Source organism: Capronia epimyces, assembly GCF_000585565.1.
Source record: "Capronia epimyces CBS 606.96 chromosome Unknown aczIQ-supercont1.2, whole genome shotgun sequence".
Taxonomy (NCBI): domain Eukaryota; kingdom Fungi; phylum Ascomycota; class Eurotiomycetes; order Chaetothyriales; family Herpotrichiellaceae; genus Capronia; species Capronia epimyces.
In genome coordinates, this window is record NW_006912905.1 from 1,012,871 (window position 1) to 1,040,723 (window position 27,853).

The window sequence follows — 27,853 nt, forward strand, 5'->3', positions numbered from 1 at the left end:
TCTCTCGAACACATAATCTCTCGAACATGAAGATGAAAATGTAGAGAGACAAAGCGTCTTGAAAGCCCCTAAGCCTCGATTCGAGGTGCATTGGCATTGCGACCATCTATTTATGCAAACACCTGCGCCTGTGCAACCAACTCCAACCCCAGCCGAAAGCGCCGATCCAACCCGTTTTTCCAAAGTCTCACTCTGATTTATCATCATACCCTAGCAACTCTCGCAGATCCCAACATCACCAACTCCCAGTCAGCCGAGCCAGGCCCTGACGGGGAGCAGACACGCTCGCGCTCATTGACCCCGGGCACCTACCGGGCTCTTTTCACCGCTTTACTCCTGACGGTCAAATCATCAAGCACGTCCGCTGTGCTCCCGTCACCTCTCTTCGTTTCGGCGACTCTGAAAGCTTGACCCTCGCCACCAATGTCCAGCCCCTTCTCGGCCCGTTCGTACGCTTGTTCGCTTCGATCGGTCAGGATTTGCAACTCTTCTTCACTCAATATGGCCCCTTCGCCGCCCGAGTCAGCAATGTCGTACTTTTCAAAGTCCTCGTTTGCCAGGACCCCCCTCACGTCGTCGACGTCCGCCACGGATGACAGGAGCGACTTGAACTTGCCCTTCTGGATGACAAGCTTTTCGAGCTTTCTCTTTGCATCGGCTTTCAGGAGCAGGGTTTCTTCCACCGTACCGCGGGTTGCCAGACGGTAAACAATCACTGGCTTGGTCTGGCCGATCCGGTGCGCGCGGTCCATCGCCTGCAAATCTTGCTGCGGATTCCAGTCCGAGTCGAATAGAATCACAGTGTCGGCAGCTGCCAAATTGATCCCTTGCCCGCCAGCGCGAGTGGATAAGAGGAACAGGTTGTATGATTTGTCCGTGTTGAACGCCTTGATCAGTTTGTACCGCTCCTCCTGGGCCACAGAGCCATCGATCCGGCATGCTTTCCAATTCCGAAGATCGACAGCGTAGGTCTCCAAAATATCAAGCGTGGTCTTGAATTGACTGAAAATCAAGACCTTGTGGCCCAACTTGAACAGTCGTGGAAGCAGGGTATCGAGAAGGAGGACCTTCCCCGATGCAGTAACAAGGCTCTCGTCGACTTCAGGATAGTCGCCAGATTCTTCCTCGGCAACTGTGGTGGGCTTCCAGGGCCAGTAGAAGTTGTGCGGACTGTTGCATGCTAGTCTAGCTTGCATCAATGGATTTTGCAATTTCTTCGCCGATATTTCTTTCTTGGCCAACTTGAGCGTCTTTGCACGTTCCAGTTCTTCCTCCTCTTCGGACCCGTCCTCGGATGCCCCCGTAGAAGGAGAAGCGCGGTCAAGATTGACAGTCTCATCACCATTTTCCAGACGACGAAGCCGTGCGTTGAATTCCCGGTCAGTCACATCTCGATAACTTGTGCGTGCTGCTTTCCGGCCCATTCGGACCGAGCCTGTTGACGTGGTCGATGCAGGGGTGGAAGCCCGGCTGTGCTTGACACTCTTTGCGGGAGTAGAACGTATACTATCGTTGGCCTTGCGTTTCAGCGAGGCCGTCCGGCTTTTAGCCTCGATCCGCTCGACCGCCTTGCCCTCGAGGTAAGATCTGCTAGTCCCGGCAAGAATTTCTCGATAGAGGTCCTTCTGTTCGGAAGTCAAGGGTGCGTACAAGATATACTCCCGCTTCTTCGGAAGTGACGACTCGACATCCGACTTGACTCGCCGTAGCAGGAATGGCTTGAGGATGGCATGCATGGTGGAAACCAGATTGTTCTTGCGCTTCAGCATTTTGCCGTCCGAGTCCGTCTTGACTTCCAGCACACTAGAGAAGTCAAACCAGCCTTCGAAACTGTCGAGGTCATTGAAGACTTCTGGCAGTAAGAAGTGGAGGAGGGACCATAGCTCGGCAATATTGTTCTGAAGTGGTGTGCCCGTGATCAGCAATCTGTTGGCCGAGTTGTAGGTCATCAACTCCTTGATCAATTTGCAATTCATGTTCTTCAGCCGGTGCCCTTCATCCACAATGATGTACTTCCACTGGTAGTTGGCAAGGAATTTTCGATCGTTCATGCAAATCTCGTAGCTTGTGACCACCACGGGGAACTCAACCTTGGTCTGGTCTTGCATTTTCATCATCTTCCGCCTCATTGTCTCACGTTCGTCTTTGCTGCCATGGTAAAGAATGGTATTGATTGAGGGCGTCCAGTGCTTGAATTCTTCAATCCAGTTCCTGACTGTACTCAAAGGAGTGACGATCAAAAAGGGCCCCTGGATGCTGTGCTCTTTGAAGAAGGCAATGAGAGAAATGGCCTGTAGAGTCTTGCCGAGACCCATTTCGTCGGCGAGGATACCGCAGAGACCATTCATCCACAACGATTTCATCCACTCCAGGCCCTCAAGTTGGTACTGCTTCATTTGACCACCCGTGACAGGGGCCGGTTGGTCGGTAGCGACGAGGTCCTGTGCACCAAGTCCTTCGCCCTCGTACTCGTCAGCGGCTTCGGCAAGAGCCTCCTGCACTGTCGGGCCGTCTTGAGAGATCTCCACGGTATCGACGCCAAAGTAGTCGATGATGTTCTTTTTGGCGACCCGTGTCTTCTTGGACGCTCGACCTCGAGTGCCTTTCTTCTCCAGCTGCTCAGCCCCGCCTCCCGTACCATTCTCGTGCTCGTCCGCAGCATGCGTCCTGGTGGACTTCCTCGTTGGACCTTTCGGCTCCGCACCTTTGCTACCGTCATTGCGCTGTTTGGCTGCAGCACGTCTGGCCTGTTCCTGACTCCGCTTCTGCTGTTCCTTCATCTTATCTGCCATAATCGCGACGAACACCGAGCTTGTCTTCAATAGATTGGTGAGCGCTCGTGACTTGTGGTCCAGCTCCTCCTCCTCCTCCTCATCCTGGCCAGTCATTCTGTTCTCTTTCTCTTGTCCAAGTCCCTCCTCGTTGGCCTCCGACTTGAATTCGGAGATGCTGGCGTCCAGAGGGGAGGAAGGGGGTGTGGACTTTACAGAAGACATGGTGGGAGTTGCAGATTCTTCCGAAATGGTCGGCTCGATCGCCATGGTTGTCTCTTACGTGAGCGGTGAATCAGAAATGCGAAGGGAGAGGAGAGCGAACGAAGATGAGCACCATCCAAGTGCAAACGAGCAGTATCCTAGACAAGCGACCACCCGAGCACAACTCAAACAGAGAGCACCGACCACCAGCCCGAAGTCCACCAAGGGAGAGTTCTGCTGTTGCCGTTGCGCCTCAAAGTCGTGACGCAGTGGCGCGACGCGTCAAGCGTCCTCGAACCTCGATCGAACGCGTTTCTCGTTGGCCACGCCCATCGGCGCACGTGCCACCTGGATCAGGCATCTGGCAGAGGCGAATCCGCCCCATGTCGATTCCCTACAGAGCACGGATACAGAGTACGGATACAGTATTGCGAGATTACTAGATTTGCTGTGCTCTTCATCGATGGCACTTTTGTCACCAGCGATGTGCTCCGGTCTCGGGTTATTGGTACATGTCATTGCTCTATTACCTGAACTCATGGTACTCCGTACAGTATCCCGAACCCAAGCAGATGTTCGTCAACTCGTCAAGCAGCCAGGCTCATCTTCAAAATATCCGTCTAGAATCACTTTGTACAATCTACGCCGAAACTGCCGTGGCACTATTCGCACCGGGTCGAGTTCGTTGACGTTCGGGTCGCTTCAGCGTGTATCTAGGGTCATATGTCAGCGGGGCATTCACAGGTCTCAGATCACGACAGAGTCAACATACTTCGCGAACGCTCTGGCAAGCGCCTTCTTACAGCTGATCTTCTGGCTTCCCACAAAAGAATCAACGGTCACAGCAATCGCTCGATCAATATCATGCGACGTGCAGTAGTCGGACAACCGCATCTTGCAGAAGGCCTCGCCAATCCTCATGATTGCCTCGAGGTGACGCACCTGTGGGCTGTCAGTATCGCTCCCAAACACATCACGTCAGATCAACCTACAGTAATCGGATAAGCTCCGGTTGCCAGAGACTCTCTTCGCATGTCTGCAAACAATCGGGCAATCTTATCTTGGTCGATCTGATAGAGCTTCGGTCGGCACTTCTCCCTTGCGTACAGAATGTATTTTCGGAGCAACTCTTGTGGAATGGCCCCTTCTTGCCGCGGTTCACCATTGTTGATCGCGTCTGTCTCTTCAGTCTCCATGGCAGCGACATCTCCGGCGTCAACGCTGAGCTTGACCGGATGTGCTCTTCCGTGACTGTTAACCACAAATTTGGCCAGGCGCTCATCTTCATCCGGATCGGCAGTATCTCGGACCACGCAAAGAATGTCAAACCGTGACAAGATGGGCTCGGTGAGCTCCACATTCTGGCTGAATGGAACCGTGCTATTGTACCGTCCTCCTATCGGATTGGCGGCTGCAATGATGGCGCATCGTGCCTGTAAAGTCGTGACAATGCCAGCTTTGCTGATCGAGATGGTCTGTTGCTCCATAGCCTCGTGAATCGAAGTCCGATCTTGGTCATTCATCTTGTCAAACTCATCTATCAGACAAGTGCCTCGGTCGGCAAGGACGAGAGCCCCACCCTCGAGCGTCCATTCTGAGGTGAGAGGATCGCGGCGCACGGAGGCAGTCAACCCTACGGCAGACGCGCCCTGGCCAGTGGCAAAGACAGCTCGATGGGCAGTCTTCTCAATGTACTTCAGAACCTGAGATTTGGCTGTCCCGGGGTCACCAAGTAGGAGTACGTTGATATCACCCCGGATTTTGTGCTTGCCTTGTGCTTCTTTGCTGACGCCTCCAAATAGTGACAGTGCGACTGCAGTTTTGATGTCCCGGTGACCATAGATTGACGGAGCAATGGAGTCTACGATCTTGTCCACAATGTTGGGGTCCTTCGAAAGAGCTCGTATCTGTCTCTCGTCTTCCTCTGTCAGCTTGAAACCAGCAAGCTGATCGTGGGTCTTGATGATGTGGTTTGCCTCGAGCATTGTCGCGAACACCGGGAAGCCATTTTTGTTGTTGAGCTGACCGCTAAAGTTGTTGCGATAGATACCGGTGACTTCGATTTCTTCGCCCGGTTTGGCTCTGTCAATCAAGTCGGCAAGGAGGACGACTTCGCGGTGCCGTGGCAGTCGACCGGCTGGGACAGTTCCGGGAGATTCTTGTAGCGTCAGCTTCTGATAGTTTCGATATATTGTCTTTTCGGTGTTCAGAGTGAAAGGTCCCCGGGACTGGCACGCTGGACAGAATGTCAATTTGACTTCTGACGAGGTTGACTCCTGAGCGAACGGCCCGAGAGTAACACCGCATTTGTTGCAGGTGAACTTGACCATCTGGAGTTGCGGAAAGACACCTGTTCGCCGGGTGACCACTCCGGAAACTCTGACTAGGCAGTTGAGATGTGACTGTCGGAGCTGGCGCAACGTGTATTTGACCGGTAAATCTGAAATACGCACATGGATCTCTGGATGGATGAGTTCATAGTTTGGATAGTGTAGTCGAACCACTTCAAATGCGGCTTTGTCGAAGATCTTGAGCATCTCTGTGGGGGAATTCGCCAGAAAGTATGCCAAAATGGCTTTGGTAGAAGACAAGTGGTCGTACGACACTTCGAGGGATTCTGAATTGACCTCACCGAGGGTGCGAATCCGAGTTCCGTAGACAGATGTGCCATTGGCATCAATGTACTCTGTGAGGAACGACTTGAACTCTCGAGCAATCGTTTTCATAACTGGAGGCAGAGTGACCCATTCCGTGATGTTTGCTGCTTTAACATCTTGGAGCGTCTCCAGAGAAAGTTCCTCCTCCATGATATTCTCATCGAGATCCATGTCTTCCTGATCCTCGTCGTAATGGTGCCGGCGTCTCCGAGGTTGTCGAGTCAAGTCAATGCCAGCATCATCGTCGTCATCTGGCATGAATGCCGCAGGCATGCGTCGCCTGCGGGCAAGCTCGCGATCGCGTTTGTTAAGACGAGCTTCCAACTGACGACGAGCGGCAACATCAAGCTCGTCATATTCGCCTTCGTCGTCAATCATTCGCCCCTGATACGTTTCTTGATCGGGTCGTTCGCGCTCGTCATCCATGAAAGTATCTCCGAAGAGGTCGATGCCATCTTCTTCTTCTGCCAGTTCATCTGCGTCATCGATATCTCCAATCAGGTCGTCTTCTGGGCCCAAGTCATCGTCGTCCAGATCATCGTTCTCGTTGGAAGGCAATAAAGGGGGCGAGGAAGGAAGCGCTACAAAATCAGCATTCGGCCCCATCCCTCGCAGAGGGTTCATAAAGAAATTACGAACCTGCGGGTGAGGATGACATGATATCGTCTTCTTCGTCGCGAGCCCGCTTGCGCCTGTTGGCGTTGCTGGGCCCTCTGTTTGCCGCCGACATACTTGGTCGGAGGGGTGAGCTTTACATTGTTAGCATTGGCATCAGCGGGAACATGAACCAGCACCCCATCCAGGATGAGGCGGTGTGTATCCTACCTCATGGTCGAAACCGGACTGCAAGAATAGCGGTACTTGTCTTGGGGTAAGGAGGTGGTGCTGAGCAGGGAGGCTTTCAAAGATAACAGGCAAAGCTGTGAGTGCACCAGATTGCACTTTACGCGTGTGCTGAGACGCGGTGTCGCGACTCTGACACGCTAATGCAACCTCTTTAGAGTGTTGGTGGGCCCATGGTAGGGCGTAGTGTACGTAGTACGGAGTCGTAGGTATTAGTAGTAAGCTACCGAGTCCTGTACTCCGTACTCTCATACTACGGTATGGCATGGCATCACCCACCTCATACACTCTGTACACAATCCTGAGCCCATCATCGAGTCGTGTTGCAGTGGCCATCTTCCTACATCTATCTCACGGGCACACTTGTGCCTTCATTTAATCTGGGCTAACCCATCTTCACAAGCTCCGTCATCTAGACTTGCCTTCGCCGGCAGCCTTTGGTAATGGAGCATGTGTCTGGAAACGAGGAGGTTGCGCAGGCAGTTCATAGAGACAGTCAGGTCTCACAAGATTCTCAAACCGCTGCAGAGTGAGACTCTCTCTCATGATGCGTTTTCTTTGTCTTCGTACTGACCGCCTTCACCTCGCAGCTTCATCAACCAGCAACTAGCCCTCGAGGCCGATGCGCGCGAGGTGCTACCCTACGTAACACTCCCCGTCTTCTGCGCCGCTGTTTTCTTCTAACGCCAGACTAGAAATTCGACAAATGCACGTATCCTCTTGGGCCTCTGCGCCAGAATGTCTTCGCATGCCTAACATGCAGTCCACCGCCCGCCTCCGCGGCACAAGTCTACACACCTGCGGGAGTGTGCTATGCATGCTCCATTTCCTGCCACGGCGAACATACACTCGTGGAATTGTTTAGTCGACGGAACTTTGTATGCGACTGCGGGACGACGAGACTTTTTGCCTCCTCTCCCTGTACACTCCGGTTAGACCCGCGGACCGGGGCTAGAGGCGTGCATTCCCAGGAAGCTGCACCGGGCAATCACTACAACCACAATTTCAAAAACCGATTCTGTGCCTGCGGAGAGGAATATGACGCCGACACAGAGAAGGGCACCATGTTCCAGTGCTTGGGCCTGGGTACGGTTGAAACCGGCGGTTGTGGCGAAGACTGGTACCACCCAGAATGTCTAATGGGACTGGGAAGAGATTGGTATAAAAGTTTACAGGTGAAAGAGAAGGAGCACAAAGACACAGCGCAGGAGATTGGTGCACAGTCACACCCGGTGCCAGCAGGGTTCCCTGGTGAGGACGATTTTGACGCCATGATCTGCTACCGGTGCGTCGAGTCTAACCCTTGGATCAAACGGTATGCGGGTACTCCAGGCTTCCTCAAGCCTGTCTTCAGGAGAGAAACACCAACAGTCCTAGGGCCTGACACCACCAATGGATCTGCCACTTCCACAAACGTGCCTACGACCCTCAAGCGCAAGGCGTCCGACATTGATCTGGAGACAGGCCCAGCAAGTCCTGCAAAGCGCAGTAAGGACGAAGACGCCCACCAGGACTCTTTGCCCACCATCGGTTCAACTTCCGAACAGGCAACCGAGACGAAACAATCCCACAAACACGATACCCTCCCTCCCGCCCCAAAAGGCGTTTTTTCCTTATTCCTGAAGTCCGATTTCCGAGACCATCTTTGCCACTGCCCAGCCTGTTACCCCAACCTGATCCCCCACCCACAGCTTGTGGAGGATGAAGAGACCTACGAACCGTCGTTATCGGCTACGTCCGAGTCTCACCCGGCGCCAGGGTCGGGCACTCGCTCACAAGGTACGGCGAGCTTACTGGACCGCGGCGAGGCGGCGCTTTCGACCATGGACCGTGTCAAAGCGATTGAAGGTGTCATGGTGTATAACCACCTGAGGGACAAAGTCAAGGAGTTCCTCAAGCCGTACGCCGAGAGCGGCCAGGCCGTGTCGGCGGAAGCTATCAAGGCGTATTTTGAGAAGCTGCGTGGCGACGAGAGCGCCATCAAGGAAGCAGGTACGAAGCCTTTAGATAGTACAGGCGAAGGGAGTGGAGGCGGGGGTGGAGGCGATGGCAATCGGAGGGAACAGTCAGGGTATTAGTGACAAATGTGGCTATGCCGAGACATGGCGTCTTTCAAGACGTCTCCCACAGGGACAAGATAACAATGCTGATAGAATCCTGAACTGCAAGTCATTGCTGCTCTCCTCGAATAGTAGTCTCATGTTCCCCAAGGGAACCTGTTTGACACTGTTCATCATCAAGTGATTTGCTACACGACGGAGACGGAGGTCGCATGCCCCAGCAACACTCGAATTCGTGTATCCGTACTTATATACTCTGTAAAGAGTAAGATGCATGTACTTGCGGGAGTGAGTGGCACCAAAGTAGTGCCAGAAGTAGAGGTGCACATGGGTGTGGGGGTTACTGTCCTCCCAAAAACGGATCCATTTCCTTTGTCGATGTGCATGATGTGCACGGTGTGCATGTGCGGCGTAAAGTGCTAGAAGAGGCATGATTATAACACAGCTTCAAAGATCTCCTTGCCCGGTTTGTCATGTAATAGGCCAATCCACATGAAGGATTTCAAAACTTGCCGCATCTCGTTCCACGTCTTCACTTGACATATGTTGATGTGTTTTCGCAAGCAATCCCTCAGCCATGGGTGGTCTGATGCAGTAAATGCTGAAACGGCCCCAATCATCAGCAGCCAAAGCATGAGCTGGGAGGGTGCCTCATCCAGAAGTTTTGGGTCTAATAGGCAGGATTTGTAGATGGAAGGAAAATAAACGCAAGGTAAGCTCAGATCCTGCCACTGTAAGAAAGCATGATAGCTCATACCCAAAAGACAGAGTCGTACTGCTTCGTCAACCGACCCCGGGTCAAAGTTCATATGGAGAAGGCGATACATGACTGAAGCCATGGTGTCGTAAAGAAGTTCCGGGGCAAGGTTTGTTCGGGTCTCCTCGGAGAGATTGATCATAGAACAAGAGTTCTGCGTGACTGTCCACGCTTCGACCAGACTCGGATCCATCTTGTCGAGGAAGAGGAAGCACTGGGAGTCGTGTCGAGAGTGTGTGACGCTCACAATCTTTCGCATCGGCAACAGCTCCTGGTCGGGATAAGGGATGACCGGATCTAAGCGAGGGTTGCTGAAGAAGATAGGTTGGGAGCCATTTTGCATGGCCATCCCTATATCACATCTGTGCGACCATCAATGCTCCTGTGCCGACGAGAAGACTCCTTGAACACGGGCTTCTGAGAGTGGTGGGCTGTTTACCTGAATATTTCGGAGAGGAGCTTGTTCCCTTTAAAGGCAGCAATGCCTCCTCTTAGGTTGACCATCTTGCGAAGGCCACTCATGTGGTGCTTGAAGGTCTCATCCTCACCCATGAACAATGCACTCATGGCCAACGTCGAGACCGCAGCTATCGTCGAATCTGACGAGTGGGTGCTCTTGTCTCCCAGAGAAAGCCTTTCGCGCAGGATCTGAACTCCTTTCAAGAAATGCACAGTTGCAGTTGCATCCTGGTTGGTGTTGGTGGCAAACGCTTGTCGACCTGACACCTTGTTCCTGAAGACCGCGGCAGCGAACATGACGACGTGGAGGTACGCGGCATCGAGCTCCAGCGGGTCAAAATATGCCGCCCCCTTCTTGCAGATCCCCGTCACCAGCACCAGAGGGTAAAATGCTCTGATTTTCACGTCCAAGACTAGTGTCCAGTCAACTTGGCTCCAATGGACCTCGGGGCAGGGGTGAGTTACACCTAATCATGTTCCCAAACGCAGCCGAATCCATTTCAATGGCAAGATTGATGAACGACAGATCCGATCCGACTCGTCTGGGAAGAGTCGAGTTGTAAGCTTCAACTCCAATTCTGGCTTCCGATGGTCCCGGTGGACCTCGTTTGTGATCAACCCTACGAGTCACTTCCCCAGAGGTCGTGGTCGCTTTTCGCTTTTTGGCTCGGTGAGAATTGCCCCGGTTCTTCCCAATCATGACTTGACGCCTGATGAACTTCTGCGTCTCTGGGTCGGCCTTCTGGGCGTCCGTTGTCACAATGAAATGCATGGCCCCGAGCATAGAAGGAAGGGAGAAGAGGGTGAGAGTGAGAGTGACCGCTTCATCCAAGCGTGTCCCCTCACCGGTGCAGAAGCGACGAAGAGAGCAGAGAGACGAAACGGCCGTCTTGAACCGAGGCGAGGCTTCGTACCAGATCGGGGGTTGGGTTTGCGGCAGACATGGTCGGTCTCAGACTTGAAGAAGGTAATTACTAATTACTCGCCACGGATTGATTTGATATTCCACGCTGAGAACCAATAATCATAGAGTCCCGAGTCCTGAGGAGTATAGCACCTCATACAGAGAGCCGGGATGTCAGGACGGACGTATCCATAAGGTCCAGTACTACGTACTAACATCTTCCCGGCGTGCCAAGCCCATTCATTATATTCCATTTTCGGCATGGCGGCTGGTTTGGGGACACCACTCTGCTGCAAGGCCGCAGCCTGCGAGAGTACTAGGGAGAGTACTAGGCAGAGTACGCCGTCATGCCATCCCCCATCCCCCGTTGCTGCGAGGCACTTTTACAGTATAAAGGTAGGATCCCTCTCTCTGCTAACACGGCCATGGCGGCTCGGGTCTTTTCCTTCGTCAACAAACCAAGAACTGTCTTCGTCTACTCATTTGAGCCCTTCAAAAAGGCCACAGCATCGTTTTCTAACCTATCTTGACTATTCCAAATGGCTCCGGCTCCAACCCCCAAATCGGTCCTGATCACCGGCTGCTCCGCGGGTGGAATTGGTGCAGGGCTAGCCGAGGCCTTCCAAGAAAAGGGATATCATGTCTTCGCAACCGCACGCACACCATCCAAGATCTCACCCTCACTTGCAGGAGAAGCGAATGTCACCGTCCTGGCGCTTGACGTGCTGTCTGTCGAATCAATCTCCGCGGCTGTTGAGAGTGTGTCGAAGGAGACCGGCGGCAAGCTCGATGTGCTCATCAACAACAGCGGCGCAGTGACGATAATGCCGGCTTTGGACGTATCGATCGAGGAGGGCAAGAAACTATTCGACGTTAACTACTGGGCAGTCCTCGCTATGATCCAGACCTTCGCTCCGCTGTTGATCAAAGCAAACGGGTATGTTGTGAATAACACATCTGTGGCAGGGGTGCTGCCTTTCGGCGCATTTGGGTCTATCTACAACAGCTCCAAAGCCGCTGCTATTCTCGGGAGCGAATCATGGCGTCTCGAGCTTGCACCTCTTGGAGTCCGTACCCTGACGCTCGTGACCGCGGCCGTCAAGACCAACGCCTTCGCTAATATGAGCCCGCCGACAATCCCTGAGAACTCGTACTACCATGCGCTCCAAGGCTATGTTACAGAATTGAGCGATGGCAGACTACAAAAAGATGGGATCACCCCAAAGGAGTATGGTGACAGAGTTGTCCGAGAGGTTGAAAAGGGTACGACGGGGAAAGTGTGGATTGGTGGAGGCGCAGCGTCTGCACGTTTGGGGTCATGGCTGTTCCCGGACTGGATGATGGTGAGTTTGATTCTATTTCCATTGGTTCCAGTTATGAGTTGGTTGCTGATGGAGGTGCGTAGGACAAGCTTATAGGGTCGATGTTTCCCTACGCCAAGATGCTACAGAATCATCTCAACGGCAAGCAGTGATCTAATGGGTGGTTCGGCCAGTCGAGTGGAGGGCGGACAGCGTGTTGGTTGGTGAAGATTGGAGTTATCTGGTTTTCTGGTCTGAGTTGAGACCATAAGGGCCTCTGGAGTCTGTGGAGTAGGTCTACACACAGTCATAACTCATAACTACTCCATATATCACTACGGATGGTCGAGGTAGTTATCCAAGAGCAGCCTACTCCGTAGGATTGTTCATCTTTATTTCCCAGGCTGCGTGTTGAACAAGGCTGGTAACGGGGCCAGATGATTGGACGTTCGACACATATCTGCCAGGGCATCACTCTAGTCTGGAAAGGACTTAGCTGGCCATCACGGTGGATTAGTAGGTGACCATTCCTTGGCGCGTAACCGTACCGCGTTTTCTCTGTTTGCCCAAGTTCTCCAGGCAGTTGTATCAGGCTCCCCTCTCCTCTACGGCCAGCAGCTTGACTACATTGAACCTCTGGTTCACCCTCTTGCCCTACTCATGGACGAGGATCACTATCCACCATCCAAGCGACGTCGAACTTCGACCACCGGCTCAATGGCTTCGAGAGCGTCCTCCTCCTCCCCTCACGCTCGAACCCAACCTCCAACACAGCAGCGGTCAGATTCCAGCGGGCCAGGACAAGATACAAGAAGAGGAAGGGCATATTCGAGTTCTCCAAGTCGAGGTGACAGCAGGAATAGAGACGACACGTCTCGGCGCAGGCTGTCAGGAAGCCGAAGTCGCAGCCCCCGTCGATCCCGCTCTCCTACCCGGAGACGCTCATCCAGAAGTCCAACAGACAGTTCTGCATACGATTCCGCTCGAGAAACTCAACAGTTGCGATCCCGCTCTGACTCACGTACACGACGGCGCTCGAGGTCTGGGTCAAGCTCATACTCCCCCCGCTCGTATGATGGCTCCCGATCCCGATCCCGATCCCGATCGCATTCGCCGGCGTCGCCTGTTCGACCGTCGTCTTCAGAAAAGCCGAAATCATTGAACTTTGTTCCTCTACTCACCATTCCGCGCGCCCACGCTCGGGGTATTACATCCATAAAGTTCTCGCCCGACATGGCTCTCCTCGCGACCGCCTCCGCCGACAACACCATAAACATCTACTCGGTACCCGCTGAGCCGACGCCCAACACACCCTTTAAACTGCTGCGGACTCTGCGTGCCCACCTCGCCGGTGTCAACGCGATCGCATGGTCACCAGTCGGTCCACCGTACACACTGGCGTCAGCCAGCGACGACAAATCGATTCTTCTCTGGTCGCCCTTGTCGTCGGATTTCCCAATCTCGCCGTCTCCACTGGTCGGACATAGCAACTACGTGTACTCTTTGGCGTTCAGCCCGAAAGGCAACATGCTGGTGTCCGGGTCGTACGACGAAGCAGTCTTTCTGTGGGACGTGCGCGCGGGCCGGGTGATGCGGAGTTTACCTGCCCATTCTGACCCGGTAGGCGGCGTAGATTTCCTACGCGACGGAAGCATGGTCTGCTCGTGCGCGGGCGACGGGTTGATCCGGATCTGGGATGCCGGCTCAGGCCAATGTCTCAAGACACTGGTGGACGAAGACCGACGGCCGGTCACCAGCGTGCGGTTCACCCCGAACGGCAGGTTTGTGCTAGCATGGACGCTGGACAATTCGATCCGCTTGTGGCGGTACACCGAGGGTGCCTGCGTCAAGACGTACCAGGGTCATGTGAACCAGGAGTACAATCTCAGCGGGACCGTAGGGAACTACTACTCGTCCACCAACCCTGGGGCTGGGGCTGAAGCGTTCCTGGCGAGTGGCAGTGAAGATGGCGACGTGGTCGCGTGGGATGTCACGAGCAAGGAAACCCTCTGGCGCGGCAAGGGACACAGTGACGTGGTGTTATCTCTAGATTTCGGCAGGACCAAGGCCGGCCAGGGCCTTTTAGTCAGCGGAGGCAAGGACCGCGATTTGCGCGTGTGGAGTCTCGATGGAGAAGCCGAGCGAAGAAGACAAGATCTTGCAAGAGCAGGCAGTGATGAAATGGATCCCAACATGGGCATGGACATGGATGTCGACATGCAGGCGCCTGCTGAAGCAGAACTAGATCTGAACAATGACCAAACAGAACAGGACAGACACAGAGGGCCGGAACGGCCGGAACAGAAGCCGGCTGCTGAGAATGGAACCGCTATGGACGTCGATGTCAACACGCCGGGGCTGGAGACTACATGATGGAAAGCACCGTAGATGAAGGGAGGATCGTTGCACAATGAGCGTATCGACCTTACAAAAGATCTGAAGAGAAACAAAAGATGTAGCTTGCCGCCGCCGCCGCCGCCGCCGTTGGCATACAGGCTTGCATTGTCGAGATTAAATTCGCCAAGTTCTAGCATTTGTTTCGCCTATGGGACGGAGAAGAGGCTGATCTTCAAAGTATGACCGGCCTGGTCGATGTGTTGCCGGCGCAGATGCTTACTCGAGTAGCTCGACCTGACCTTGATGACCTTTGGATGCCTGGGGACGTTTATAAAATACATTGAACAGTGAGTCGGAAGCCCGTCTACTCTCACAAGTTACGGGACAGAGTACTTGTCGACGGAAGGTAGAGCATCTATGGATCAAGATCAGGAACAAGCCTCGGATTCAGATTCGATTCAGATTCAAATTCAGATTCACGCCGTGTACTGTCTGCACTGTGCACTGTGTACAGAGTACAGAGTAAATGATAAAAGGTAAAAGGCGTACCACAGTTTTTCCTATTCCTTTTCCCCGATCCAACGAGAACCTCAAAGGTCTTTTTAAAGATGTCTATTCAGAATCTGAGTCTGGGTCCCCCTTGTCCTCTGAGAGCCCAGCGATGGTGATACGTATAATGCAGTACTCCGTACTCCGTGCATAGTGCAGTATAGCAGCAGTATATAAGGGTAGATCTCGTCCACAGTACAGGACAGTATAAAAGGGTAGGTAGATCTCGTCCATCACCGTCAATTGACTCCTATCCCTACCCCTACCCCTACAGCCCAGCACGGCCTTGTCTGTCTGGCTGGCTGGCTGGCTCAGAAATACCCGGACCCAGCTGAACCAACCCGACCGCGACCGCGACAGCGACCCCGACCTAAACCCAGATGGACCGACCCGAGACCCAGACCCAGACCCAGACCCAGACCCAGACCCGATCTTACAGCAAGTAGCAACCAAGTATCTAAGGTAGATAATGCCGGAATAGCCATAGATGAAGCGAAGCGAAGTGAAGCAAAGAAAGGCAAAGCAAAGAAAGGCAAAGCAAAGAAAGGCAGAGAAAGGCATTGTCGCCATAGCCATACACGTACATAGGTAGGTACATACATACATAGAAGCTAGACTTAGTCGAATCAGCAGCGCCGGTGTAAATGGAAATCACTGCCCAATAGCCCCAGGCTCCCTTTTCCTGCCCAGTGGTTATCTGTATCTCTCATCTCGTCATCTCGCCACGCGATAGTTCCCTCTGGCTTGCTCGGCCTTGAAGCCGTCGCTCTGGCTCGGCAGAGGCGCACGCCTGCGCACTGCATCGTCCCGACCCTGACCCTGTCCAGCAGCCCCTGCCCCTGCCCCTGCCCCCAGACCCGGTATGCCGGCGGCAAGAGAGCCATTCTGCATTCCGATATTGGGCGGGGGAGGCGGCACTTGAAACCCCGGCGGGAGATTGAGTTTGGAAAAGTCGATCGGCGCTGAGCCGCCTAGACCGGGGAAGGCCGCCGATGAAAGACCACCAGGCACATGTGCGGGTGGCTGATGCGCCGCTTGTTGGACCTGTTGGGACATGGCGAGAAGCCGTTGCAGAGACTCGGCATCCATGCCTGGCACGGGCGGGAACGGTGGTGGCATCCCGGCAGGAATATTCTGCAGGCCTGGCATCAGAGACGGCGGGGGTGGCGGGAGGGTGAATGCGGCCGGTCCAGAAGACGTTGGCTGTGTCGCCGTCGCCGTCGCCCCGTTCATGCCTATGCCAGGGAGACCAGGCAGGCCAGGGATTGATACCGCTGTACCGGCAGCTTGCGAACCTGGGGCGGCACCTTGATCCTCCAGACCTTCAGCCTCGTCTTCGGCCTCTTGCTCTTCCAGCTCCTTGGCTTGCCTGCGTCCGAATTTGCGGTCCCATGTGCCTTGAGCCTCGGCGCCCTCTTCGCCCAGATGGAACTGGTCTTTGAAGCACGTGGTTTGGCCTGGTTGCGCACGCGACCAGAACCGAGTGTAGTGGTCGTTGGAGCCCGAGGCCAGGATATGGCCCAGGGGATGCCAGTCGAGCGACCAGATTGACGAGTCGTGCGCGTGCGGCATCCGGTGGGCTGGATAAATGGACTGCGCCGGGGCAGACCGTGGGTCGGACGAAGCATAGGGGGATGCAGTTGTTGAAGAGATGCTTGGTGGCGTGTTCGGCTCGGTCAGGAGGTACGAGTTTAAGGAGCCATCATCGCCGCCTGAGCTGATTAAGCTGGGGTGGATGGGATGCCATGATACTGTGGTCACGCCTTTCTCGTGGCCACGCAGGATAGCAACGTCCCGCATCAAGCGTAGGTCAAAAATGCGTATTTGACCATCTCGGCCAGCCGTGGCGAGCAGCTGGTCACGCAGACGGCTGAAGACGGTGGCCGTGATTGCGTTCTTGTGACCGTGCAGCGTCGTCAGATTTCGTGTGGTACGGGGATCCCACAGCCTGACACTGTGGTCTTTGCTTCCGGACACGACCAGGCCTTTTGTCGGATGCCAGTCGCAGGCTTTGACATCCCAACCGTGTTCCTTGAAGGTGGATTCGTTGGTGGACGACGTGAAGTCCCAGATCTTGAGAGTGTTGTCATCAGAGGCGGTCACGAATTTGGTGTCGGAGGGCGCGAACGCGATATCTCTAATTGGCGCATCGTGACCTTTGAATTGATGCGGATTGTTCAAGGTCGGCTGGAGATAGTAGACCGTGCCCTCATCGTTGGCTGCTACAAGCCAGTCCTTTCTATTGGACCACTCGGCGGCACGCAGTGAGCTCGATCCCATGGCGGTGACGGTCTCGAAGTTAAAAGACATGCCGTTCCACAGCATAAACTCTCCATTGTGCACGCCCGCAAGCAGTCGGCGACCTTCAGGCATCCACCGGACGATGGTGACTGGCTTTTTTGATTTCCCCAGGGAGGTGTGCAGATGGCGGACCGGAATCGATTCGGCCGGTGCATCGCGTCGCGCCGGCGGCGGTAACATGTCGACCACATAGCTCTGACTGGGCCGTTCTAGTTCATAGTGATAACTTCCTTTGTACGCCGGTTTCCGATGGCTCATCCACTGGACCATGGAGGCACCATAGTCAGTAATCGGTCGCGGTCTTCTTCGGCGAAGGCCGCCTTCCCCGTCATCGAAGATATTGGCCATGCTGCACTGGGTTGGGAGTCATCAGCGCGCAATGACCGCGTGAGGGAAACTGAATGAGCGGAGCGCGTTGGGGCTGGACCCGACGGTCCGGACGGGCAAGTGAGGGCTCGGAAGAAAACCAGCCGTGGCAAACAGCGCAGGAGGGATCTTCCGATGTGAGGACGGAATATCAAGTGCACATGAGTCTGAAGATGTACGGAAAACTGATAGTTAATGCAGACTGGGGTGCAAAGGATTCAGGTGAAGGGTTGGCGAAAGATGGACAGAGGTTGTGGTAGCCAACCAGACACCAGATCTCAGATATCGGTGTCACGTGACAGCACGTGATGAAACGGTCGCTCGCACATCAAATGGCACATAATGACTCTCACTCCTCGACTACTAGTGGGTATGCGAAGGAATGCAAGCGGTCTTGCTACATGGATGATTGAACAATGAATGGAGAAGCAGGATTCACATATGATACGTCTATTGCCTTGCTACCTTTGGGCCATCTTGCTCATAGCCCCGTATTTGGCTTGGTAGGAGAAGAAGTAGATCATGGCGGCCAATGGTTGACCCACAAACACAAAATTAATCCAGAAGATGCAGTTGCCAATGACTTTCCCGGTGCCGTCTTTCTTTGCCAACGGCTCTGTACATAGGATCAAGGGCAACTGCAGGACCATGCCCAGGAATGCAACACCAAGAATGCTGTGAGACGGCACTCCCACAGCCAACTCGTGCAAAACGCCGGAAAACACGAATACCCAGGCGCTGGCAGCCCGGGGCGACCACCCACGACCGACCAGGGGCGAGTAGATATGTCTGCGCATGAAGTGGTAGACCGGCTTGTTCCAGGTCGCCCAGTACATCTTCAGGCTCGTGCTATTCCACCAGTCTTCGTAGAAAACTCGGTCACCAAACCTCGTGATCTCAGCCAGAGCATTCAAAAATGACTGGAAGATGGCAAAGAACCCGGCCAGCCAGACAATCAACGAAATGGTGGACAATTTCATCAACCGTTCGGCAATGGCAGAGAAATCGAGGACAGCCATTCCGCCCAGAGAGTTGTGTAGGACAGGAATTGCATACTGAGCACAGACGAGCCAGACAAACACACACAGAGCGACGACTTCTCCAACCCGCTTGAAGAAGAAGGTCCATCTGATGCGATCCGTCCGTGGATAGTAAGGCTGATATACAAGTGTCGGCGCCCACCAGAAGTAGCACAAATTGCGGAGAGTGACGTTTCGCGGATAGGGGCATTTTGAGTAGATTTCGGGCAGAGCTGACTCAGGACCACCTGGGTGCAGCATAGCATGCCGAAGATCTCGATTGGTGAACGCATAAGAGCACGTCTTTAGCCAGACGACAATAGCATGCGTTTCGCTGATCATGCCCAGACCAGGGTTGTAGATATGGTAGTACACCACATAGCTGGTGATCAACAGGGCCAGAGAAGCATTCAAAGCATGGGCAACGGCAATCCACCACCAGGTGTAGTAGAAATCTGTCTTCTCTTCCTCGGTCTCCGGTGTGCTACCGTCTGGATCGTTCTTTTTACGCTTGCCCACGGCGCCTTTGGCGTTTTCCATCGCTACGCGTTCGATGATGTAGGCGACAAAGAGGTGGCATGGTGTGAGGGCATAGAGGATCAACGCGGTCTGGATATCCTGGCTGCGGAGGTTGAGCTTGAGGGTAATCAGGAGGCCGTATTTCTGAGCGTTCTCCACCACCAGACGCAGATTCATGACAATGATGGTCAGAACCATCAGATTGCGGAAGCCAATGAAACTCGGTGTCTCAGTTGCCTCGTGGCTAAGACATGATGGCTGGACTTTGGAATGTAGAGCTGCGACATGGCGATACTTCCTGTGAACCTTGAGTCTTGGATGATCGCTGTACGCAGAGCCATTGGGGACTTCGACAGGGCCTTTGGCGTCGCTCAGGTCCCGGTTCGTGACCTCCTGGGCTGCACTCAGCACTGTCTGTACGTTATGGGACATTGTAGGGATGGCTCTTGTCCAGCCAGCAGCTCGATCTTATATTCGTTGTAAGAGCCGTTTGTTCGTCACGTTTCCAACTCCTGATCCAACGTTCAGCCATCAACCACATTCATCAACCCAGGTCGCGGGGCAGAAGACGGGACGAACGGAGGAGGTTGTCGCTGACATGATGACAGGGTTTGGAGATGGAATGTCGACGGGTCAATGGGCGGGTGGGCTCGCTAAAAAGGCAAACCGGGAGCACAACCAGTGACACGGACGCACTGGCATGCCAATCTATCCAGAGCACAATGAAATGTGAAGGAAGGGGAGGGGTGGGGAGTCCAAGATGCCAGCCCGCCTGCGGTTGAGAGGGAAAGATCTCATGTTGGGCCGGGATCGCCAACTGCAGATTGGCCATCCAAGTCTCTATCGCCTCTTTCAACAAATAGTGCGCATACTTAGTACGCATACTTAGTACGCATACTTAGTACGCGTTTAGTGACAGTGATGTCCCAATCTGTGCAACTTTGCCGAGGACCTCACGCCACACGCCGACCACGCCGCCACGCCGCTTTTAGCCTCCTTTACGCCCGCACGCGTCGCCCGCCAACGCCGCGATCTTGTATGGCCCAATGGTTTCATTGTCACAATATCAGTCTTTCTTTTCTAGCCTGTGTTAGCCGACCAAACTGATTGGGCTGTGCCGTTCAGCTTCCGGACGTCTCAATGAGCCGTCTACTTCGGAGCAAACAAGGCTGCTGGACCTGCCGCTTGCGCAAGAAGAAATGTGACGAGCGCCATCCTTCCTGTTCGACATGTGAATCGCTCTCCATCACTTGCTATGGTTTTGGCCCCAAACCAGACTGGATGGACAATGGTAGTGAGGAAAGAGCTGTCGTGACTAGCCTGAAGGAGATTGTCAAGCACACCTCGAGGCGCAAGGCTACAGCCCAACCTTCCAAGCGACATGATCAAATCGTCAGCATAGCACCCAAGACGTCGGTCCACCCCGTGGGAAACCCTCTTCCAATGCTGTCTCGAGCTGCCAGAATGATGTCAGGCAGCCATCGGACCATGGGTCATCGCAAGATGATGGAGTTGACGTGCTCAAAGATAGGTCGGCTATAAGTGCATTGATTCTATAGAAAGCTTGAGAGATTCTCACATCAATTAGGGCTCGCCTTCGCCTAATTACAGTGATGATCCAGTGACGAGATCCAGGTTCTCACCGACCTCGGCAGACGAGTCGGTCCTCTTGATGCATTTCCTAGACAACGTATTCCCCCTACAGTACCCCCTGTACAAACCGGGAATTCTGGAGGGAGGCCGGGGCTGGCTCCTGGACCTTATGCTCCGGAAAAAAACTCTGTATCATGCGGTTCTGGCTCTCAGTGCGTACCATCGCCGGACGATGCTAGTTGCAAAACTCAGCCACCCGTACCGGGTCGCCGCGTTGGTGCAGCAAGAGAAGCACCTTGAAACATGTTTAAGTTTGGTTAATCAGTCTGCACAGAATTCGTGTCCTAAACCAGATCTAAGTCTCGTGACGACAGTCGTTCAGCTGGTGTTTTTCGAGGTATTCTTCTCTCCAGCGAATCTCGAATCTCCATACTGACAAGGGTTGTCAAGCTCTTCACCGACCACGGCGACGTGTGGTTAGCGCATCTTCGCGCAGCAATGAGCATGTACAAGCGAGGCTATGAAGAGAGCTGGACCCAATTCGGTCTGGCGGAAAAATCCAGGACGATGATATACGACAACCTTCCTCTCTCCGAAGATGAACCTACGGTCACAGAGGAAGTTGTGACCTTGAGATTTCTGGCCGGCACAATGGTTTGGCTCGACATCGCTTCTTCGGTCACGGTGGGAACGACTCCGTATCTACTGTCTTGTCATTGCTCCCTATTAGCTCCTACCTCTCAGACCAGGCTTGAAAATGTCATGGGCTGTGAAAACTGGGTAATGCTTCAGATTGGCCGCATTGCTGCCCTTCATGAACACAAAACGCAAGCCTTGCAGCAGGGAGACTCGGACTGGACAGCATTTGAGCAACAGGTCGGCGATATCGGCAGAGAGATCGAGCGCGGTCCAACCCAACAAGCCTTTGAAGGTTTCAATATTTCTGAAGGCGATTCTCCGGGAACCGTATTAGATGCGCCCACGCTCGTCACCTGTGTTTTCACCTACATGGCATCTATCTACCTTCACCTGGTCACTCATGGCTTTCAGAAATTAGAAGCATTGGGCTCGACCATCTCTAGAGCCATGAAAATCCTTCAGACTCGGGTTTCAGGACCTGTTCTCCCTGGCCTGGTCTTGCCTCTATATATCCTGGGATCTGTCGCCCGGCATGCAGACCAAGGATTTTTCAGGTGCATCTTTTCCTGTCCGCCATTGCTGGATCCAACACTACAACATCGAGCCAGGATTCTGCCAATTCTGGAGGAAATTTGGAGCAGGAGAAAGACTACACCAGACTTTACGTGGAAAGACAGTCTTGAAGTTGCTTGTGGAATTCTGCTGGTATAAGCCATGCGCATTAAGATACTCGCGATTCCCCCCATCTCGCAGCGTTTCATTCAAGAATTGCAGGTCGGAAGGCAAGACACCACTCGTCTCCTCGCATCGGTAGGTCTCTCTCTGTCGCGGCTTCGATAAGCGGGCCTGTGTATATATAACTCGACATGCAAAAACAAAAGGGCAACTGGCAACTGCAACTGGCACTTACCACTGACCATTGGCCTGATATCAAGCTTCTAGACCATGTTCAGTGTTTCTGACACATGGAGACTCAATTTCTAAGCACTGCGCTCCCGTCTCTGATTGGGTGTTGGCGGCGGAAAATGTCTGCGCTATGCTCTCTGACTGGCTCACGGCTGCGGCCAACACGGTCGTCGGTGGCCCACACTTCCCCTGGCCAGTGCCCACAGTTATACGGATACTTCCCAGACAGACGAGGGACGAAGGACGAGGTGGTATTTATTTCGAAGATGTCCGTGTCGTTGTCCCAAAATTCCTAGGTGGTTTTTCCTTTTATGATGCTATGCTTGGTCGTCTTGATCTCGTCGCAAGTGCAAGTGTCTTTCGACAAGTCCCAAATCAGCCTACGTCTACCGTCTCCTCTTCACCTACCGCTACCTGAAGCCTCACAGCCATGAAGCGGATCGTCATCCTCGGAGGCTCCTATGCGGGAGTCAGCACCGCACATCGCATCCTCAAGCAGGTTCCCAAGGCCACAGGCGTCAAAGTCACCCTGGTGTCCCCGAACACCCATTTCTACTGGAGCATGGCCTCGCCTCGAGGCGTAGTCCCCGGCCAGATCCCCGACGAGAAGCTGTTCCAGCCCATCGCGGACGGCTTCGTCGGGTACCCGCCGGGCCAGTTTGAACACATCGTCGCCTCGGCCGAAAGCCTCGACGTGCACGCGAAAACGGTGGGCCTTTCCGGCTCGACGGGCCTTCGCACACTCGACTACGACTTTTTAATTCTGGCGACCGGCTCCCGTACCCACGGCGGGATCCCGTTCAAGGTTCTAGGGTCGACCGAAGCGACGAAAGATGCTCTACATGACTTCCAGGCCAGGGTGAAGAAGGCCAAGACAATCGTTATCGCCGGAGCCGGTGTGACAGGTGTCGAGGTAGCGGGCGAACTGGGGTTCGAGTACGGAAAGCAAAAGGAGATTATTCTGGTAAGTTAGGGGGTGCATATATATATCTCTCTCTCTTTGTGTGTGTGTGTGTGTGTGTGTGTGTGTGTGTGTCTCCTTTCTACCTTGTTGACGCTGCCAATGATGGCTTTGGGTTACCTCTTTGCTCTTTCCATCTGCTCACCACCACCTTGAAAACTAGATTGCCAGTGGACCATCGATTCTCGAGGAAGCTCCAGCAAGTGTATCCAAGATTGCAACAAAGGCCCTCCAGGATCTCAACGTGAAGCTCCAGCTACAGACCAAGGTCACCAGCAGCTCCGGCCCGACGGCCCAATCGCCAACCGGTCGGCAAGAACTCACGCTGTCGAGGGGCCAGAAAATCGTGGCCGACATGTACGTCCCGACGTTCGGTCTGGTGCCGAACTCGTCGTACATTCCGGCCCAGTTCCTCGACGCCAAGGGGTTCGTCTTGGTCGACGAGATGCTTCGAGTCAAGGGCACCGAGGACGTCTGGGCCGTTGGCGACGTCTCGGCCATCGAGCCCGCGCAATTCATCACCTGCGACAAACAGTCGGCCCATCTCGCCAAGAACATGACCTTGATTCTGAGCAACAAGACACCACTTCCTTACAAAGTGGCCACAAGCCGTATGTGATTGAACTTTTGTCGAACATCGCCCCCTCCCCCTTCCCCCACCATTTTGAAGTCAAGGAGGGCTGATTGTACATTTACTAATATACCAATTACTAATTCCTACCTTTATAGGTTTCATGGGTCTTCAAATTGGCAAAAAGGCCGCGACCGGTCATTTCGGAACGTACAAAGTTCCCGGATTTATCATAGCCTGGGCTCGGAAGACGCTCTTCGTGGAGAATTTGGCGCCCACGGTGAATGGTTCTCTGTTTTGATGTTCTTGCATTGGCGTAGGGATAGCTTTGGATCTTCGTTGCATTGGCGTGGGTTTAGCTTTTACATATTCTACAGATTCATCTTGCTGGCATGCTCTGCTGTCCATGGAGCACGACGAAACATCATTTCCAAGTGAGTGTGACCGGACCATTATTTCCATGTGAGTGTGACCTCCCAAAACCCATCTGATAATTCCGTTCAATTTCTAGATTTGGAGTTTGTGTTACAGTGTCTTTGTTGACCCGTTTCTAGATTTGGAGCTTGTTACAGCATCTTTGTTGACACTCGTTCTCTTTTCTCTTTTCACAGGATCCAGAGCAGCCCCGGTCTGGAAACTTACCCCATCATTTTCTTTCTGCGGTAGCTGTATCCAGCGTATCCAGCGTATCCAGCTTCAAGAGTGACAGCCGTCTAGGGATGTTGGATGATGAAAGGAAAGCTTGCTCGGCCAGGTCGCCGAAGTCGTGGGTCTGGGTCATTCATTTATTGTTTGAGTTTGAACAGCCTTGCCTTGAGAAAGCTCGGGTAGAAGATCAGGGAAACGTCGAGACACCACCAGAAATCAGGTGCATGAAAGGTGGATGAAAAGGAAGGGCTTGATTGATAAAGTAGAAGACAGGGTGAGGAGGCGGAAATAGAAGAAGGGTAAGGAGGCATAGGTAGGTAGCATTAATATCACCATGGCTGTCCTCCAGCCGTCATGACTGTCCTCGACGTGCATCCCTACCAGGTGCCTACCAGGTACCTACCTACGTACCTACGTACCTAACTACAGGTACCTACCTACCCACCTATAGGTACCTACCTATGTGCTTCGAACATATGGTTATGAATGCACTCACTCTGCCAGGAGGCAAGGCTGAAGTCATACAGAGTACAGAGTACACAGTACAGAGCCTATACTTGTAGCACACCTACCATGTAATTGACGTACAGTACAGTACTCATGACCATTGCCGTTTTATGCACTTGACCTTGAAATCTTCCTAAAACTCTTCCTGAAACCAGCCTTCTATAGAGAACACAATACCTGAGAAGAAAACACCTGAGCCGTCAGACTACGCCACGGCTTCGGACGTCTACATCAAACGCTTCGCTCCGTTGGTCCTGACCTGAGTAGGGAATGATCTTCATTCATCACAATAACTACAAACTCTGTTCTTGCAGCAAGACAGGCGGCCGCCCGCCCATCGACCAAAGAGTAAGATAGCTGTACAGCTGAGTTCCCTGGCGCATCGCTGCCCGCCTCTTTGGGAATATCCTGACGGAGGGGAGTATCTGCTTTCGGCTGCCGTCGCTTCCATAATTTTAATCCATCCGGCTGTCGCCCTGATGTTGCCGTGCCGTGCATGTTTTATCATTTCTTCTTCTGTTCGATGGCTTCGCTCACCACTTTTTGCGCCTGGCTGCCCTCAATTTCGTCGTCAGCGTCGCTGTCGACTTCGTCTACTGCTTCCAAATCCACCTCGATCTCGTCCCTCTCATTCGGTGGCCCGTCGCTGAGGTGATTTCGCGGCGCTTCACCGCCGCTCATTTGCCACTCCATGAGTTTAGTAAAGGCACCATCTGGTCGACTGCTGAGGTCTTTGAACGAGCCCATTTCAGCCACATGGCCATCGCTACTCAAGCAGATGATGGTGTCGGATCGTTTAATTGTGGAGAGACGGTGGGCGATGGAGATGGTAGTATTACTACCCCTCAACAATGAAGCTAGAGCCTCATTGACGAGGGTTTCGGATTCGGCGTCCAGGGCCGAGGTGGCTTCATCCAAAATCAAAATGTCCGGTTCTTTGACCAGAGCTCGAGCAATAGCAATTCTCTGCTTCTGGCCACCGGACAGCTGTGTACCACGCGCGCCAACGTAGGTGTCGAGACCATCGGGGAAATCGCTGATGAATTGGCAATTGGCGCGTCTTGCCGCCCGCAGGATTTCGGCCCTCGTGGCATGTGGTCTGCCATAGGCAATGTTCTCGGCGATGGTCCCAGAAAACAAGACCGGCTCCTGCGAAACAACGCCAATTTTCCGGCGCAGAGATTTGATGTTCAGGGTGGAAATGTCCTTTCCACCAATCAAGATTCGGCCGTCGGTTGGGGTGTAGAACCTCAAAATCAGGGAGGCAATGGTGCTTTTCCCTCCGCCTGACGGCCCAACAATGGCGACATTGGAGCCTTGAGGAATCTCAAAGTCAAGGTTCTGGAAGATATTCACCGCGGGTCTTGTAGGGTAGCTAAAGGAGACGTTCTCAAATCGAATGGGACCTCGGGCTGACACAACCTTTTCACCCTTTGTGGGAGATATGGTGGGTTCCCGGTCCTGTAATTCGAACAGTCTGGATGCCGCACCCACACCTTTCATGAGTTCCGAGTAGAATGACGACAGTCCAAAGAGTGAAGATCCCGCATATGCGGTATACATAAGGAAGGTGGTGAGTTCGCCAATGGTGATGGTCCCGTTTGACACCATACTCCCACCGGCGTACAGAAGCGTCAAGATGGTCATATTACCCATGAGCCCTGTCGTTGAGAAGAATGTCGCGCTGATCAGCGATTCTTTCTTACCGAGCTCGAAGATTTTGCGCACTTGGGTATTGTATCGATGGACCTCAAGGATTTCTCCGGCAAATGCTTGCGAGGTCCGAACATTTCCAAGTCTTTCCTCCGCAATCTTCGTCAGTGTTCCCAGATTCTTCTGAATCTTTCGACTGAGGTTTCGAATCGCTCGTCCATAAAAGAAGGCACCAAGAGCGACGGGCGGGAACAGCAACAATAAGATGCCTGTCAACTTGAGAGAGACCCAAGCCATCAAACCGAATCCTGCAGCCCCGCTGACGAAAGAGCGCAGTCCGTCAGAAAGGTTTTGCGTGATGGATTTGCCGACAATGATGGTGTCAGAGCTGAGCCTCGAGATCAAATCACCCACTCGGTTTGCGTCGAAGAACTCTGCATTTTGAACGTAAGTCTGCCGAAAGAGCTTCGACCTGAGTCTCGCAACAATTCGTTCCCCCACAATCCTGAGGATGATGATTCGTCCATAATTGGCTGCGGCGCCGGTTGCAAGGACAGCGGCCAGCGCGGCGTAGAAGGTAGTCAAGCTGAGACCAAACAACATGTCTGTCTTCTCTTCCGCCTCGGGGCCTTCCGTCTTCGCCCCTCCTTTAGTAGCAATATCTAGAATCTTGCCGATCGAGAAAGGTATAGACATGCTAATTGAGGAGGAGATCAGGAGGAACAGAAACGCCCATACCAGCACTTTGGCTTCTGGTCGGGCGATTTTAATCAGTCGCCACACTTCCTTGAAACCTGCACTCTTGCCCGCAATGCCTTCCTTGGACAATCTGGCGCTAAGATTGACGTGGGAGGCCTGTGTCGCTTTCTCACTTTTTTGGAAAGCTTCCTCTTCATCAGCGTCATCGTTCTTTTTTGACCGGACTTGATCTTTGATGACCGGCGTGGGGTATTCGTGGAGGGCACGACAGCTTGAGAAATGCTTCGCATGTACAGCTATGCCAGACCGCAGGGAAGGGTCTGTGTATGGCCGGAGTGACGCTGGTATCGAGACGTTGCGCAAGATCGTGGTCCGGCAGTGGAGCCGTTCGTACGATGGCGCAGCATGAAGACCTCTCTGCTGTATCCGCGAATGTCGGGGGGAAGAGTTGTACAAAGAGAGGAGGATATGCTGATCGAGCTGATTTAGTCGAGGCCCATGTTGGAAAGGCCTGAAAGGAAGCAGCGCGGAGCTGCGGGTGGCGATCATGCCGTTCAAAAGAAGCTTTCAGAGGTATGTTAAGGTGATCAGGTCATATCTCTCCTTCTCTCCATATCGACGAGGGTGGT

At 53.5% G+C, this 27,853-nt stretch overlaps 11 protein-coding genes across 11 annotated transcripts; 5 read left to right on the forward strand and 6 right to left on the reverse strand.

Annotated features, from left to right (window-relative positions):
* Positions 1-308: 308 nt before the first annotated feature.
* On the reverse strand, positions 309-3,041 carry A1O3_02188 (uncharacterized protein; the record flags this gene model as incomplete). The annotated part of the gene is made up of 1 exon (XM_007732331.1): positions 309-3,041. The coding sequence occupies one exon, from the start codon at positions 3,039-3,041 to the stop codon at positions 309-311; it is 2,733 nt and encodes a 910-aa protein (XP_007730521.1).
* Positions 3,042-3,722: 681 nt separating this feature from the next.
* On the reverse strand, positions 3,723-6,238 carry A1O3_02189 (minichromosome maintenance protein 2; the record flags this gene model as incomplete). The annotated part of the gene is made up of 2 exons (XM_007732332.1): positions 3,723-3,917; positions 3,968-6,238. The coding sequence occupies 2 exons, from the start codon at positions 6,236-6,238 to the stop codon at positions 3,723-3,725; spliced, it is 2,466 nt and encodes an 821-aa protein (XP_007730522.1).
* Positions 6,239-6,918: 680 nt separating this feature from the next.
* A1O3_02190 (uncharacterized protein) lies at positions 6,919-8,553 on the forward strand (the record flags this gene model as incomplete). Its single annotated transcript, XM_007732333.1, has 3 exons — positions 6,919-7,004; positions 7,066-7,120; positions 7,171-8,553. 3 exons carry the CDS (start codon positions 6,919-6,921, stop codon positions 8,551-8,553), a joined length of 1,524 nt encoding a protein of 507 aa, XP_007730523.1.
* A 416-nt stretch (positions 8,554-8,969) lies between these two features.
* Positions 8,970-10,523, reverse strand: A1O3_02191 (uncharacterized protein; the record flags this gene model as incomplete). The annotated part of the gene is made up of 3 exons (XM_007732334.1): positions 8,970-9,654; positions 9,732-10,164; positions 10,217-10,523. 3 exons carry the CDS (start codon positions 10,521-10,523, stop codon positions 8,970-8,972), a joined length of 1,425 nt encoding a protein of 474 aa, XP_007730524.1.
* A 671-nt stretch (positions 10,524-11,194) lies between these two features.
* A1O3_02192 (uncharacterized protein) lies at positions 11,195-12,129 on the forward strand (the record flags this gene model as incomplete). The annotated part of the gene is made up of 2 exons (XM_007732335.1): positions 11,195-11,998; positions 12,061-12,129. 2 exons carry the CDS (start codon positions 11,195-11,197, stop codon positions 12,127-12,129), a joined length of 873 nt encoding a protein of 290 aa, XP_007730525.1.
* A 1,060-nt stretch (positions 12,130-13,189) lies between these two features.
* Positions 13,190-14,329, forward strand: A1O3_02193 (uncharacterized protein; the record flags this gene model as incomplete). The annotated part of the gene is made up of 1 exon (XM_007732336.1): positions 13,190-14,329. One exon carries the CDS (start codon positions 13,190-13,192, stop codon positions 14,327-14,329), a length of 1,140 nt encoding a protein of 379 aa, XP_007730526.1.
* A 1,227-nt stretch (positions 14,330-15,556) lies between these two features.
* A1O3_02194 (uncharacterized protein) lies at positions 15,557-17,491 on the reverse strand (the record flags this gene model as incomplete). Its single annotated transcript, XM_007732337.1, has 1 exon — positions 15,557-17,491. The coding sequence occupies one exon, from the start codon at positions 17,489-17,491 to the stop codon at positions 15,557-15,559; it is 1,935 nt and encodes a 644-aa protein (XP_007730527.1).
* Positions 17,492-17,970: 479 nt separating this feature from the next.
* A1O3_02195 (diacylglycerol O-acyltransferase) lies at positions 17,971-19,479 on the reverse strand (the record flags this gene model as incomplete). The annotated part of the gene is made up of 1 exon (XM_007732338.1): positions 17,971-19,479. The coding sequence occupies one exon, from the start codon at positions 19,477-19,479 to the stop codon at positions 17,971-17,973; it is 1,509 nt and encodes a 502-aa protein (XP_007730528.1).
* Positions 19,480-21,138: 1,659 nt separating this feature from the next.
* On the forward strand, positions 21,139-21,990 carry A1O3_02196 (uncharacterized protein; the record flags this gene model as incomplete). Its single annotated transcript, XM_007732339.1, has 1 exon — positions 21,139-21,990. One exon carries the CDS (start codon positions 21,139-21,141, stop codon positions 21,988-21,990), a length of 852 nt encoding a protein of 283 aa, XP_007730529.1.
* A 625-nt stretch (positions 21,991-22,615) lies between these two features.
* Positions 22,616-24,018, forward strand: A1O3_02197 (uncharacterized protein; the record flags this gene model as incomplete). Its single annotated transcript, XM_007732340.1, has 3 exons — positions 22,616-23,149; positions 23,310-23,757; positions 23,876-24,018. The coding sequence occupies 3 exons, from the start codon at positions 22,616-22,618 to the stop codon at positions 24,016-24,018; spliced, it is 1,125 nt and encodes a 374-aa protein (XP_007730530.1).
* A 1,358-nt stretch (positions 24,019-25,376) lies between these two features.
* A1O3_02198 (ABC transport system ATP-binding protein) lies at positions 25,377-27,773 on the reverse strand (the record flags this gene model as incomplete). Its single annotated transcript, XM_007732341.1, has 1 exon — positions 25,377-27,773. The coding sequence occupies one exon, from the start codon at positions 27,771-27,773 to the stop codon at positions 25,377-25,379; it is 2,397 nt and encodes a 798-aa protein (XP_007730531.1).
* Between the last annotated feature and the right edge of the window lie 80 nt (positions 27,774-27,853).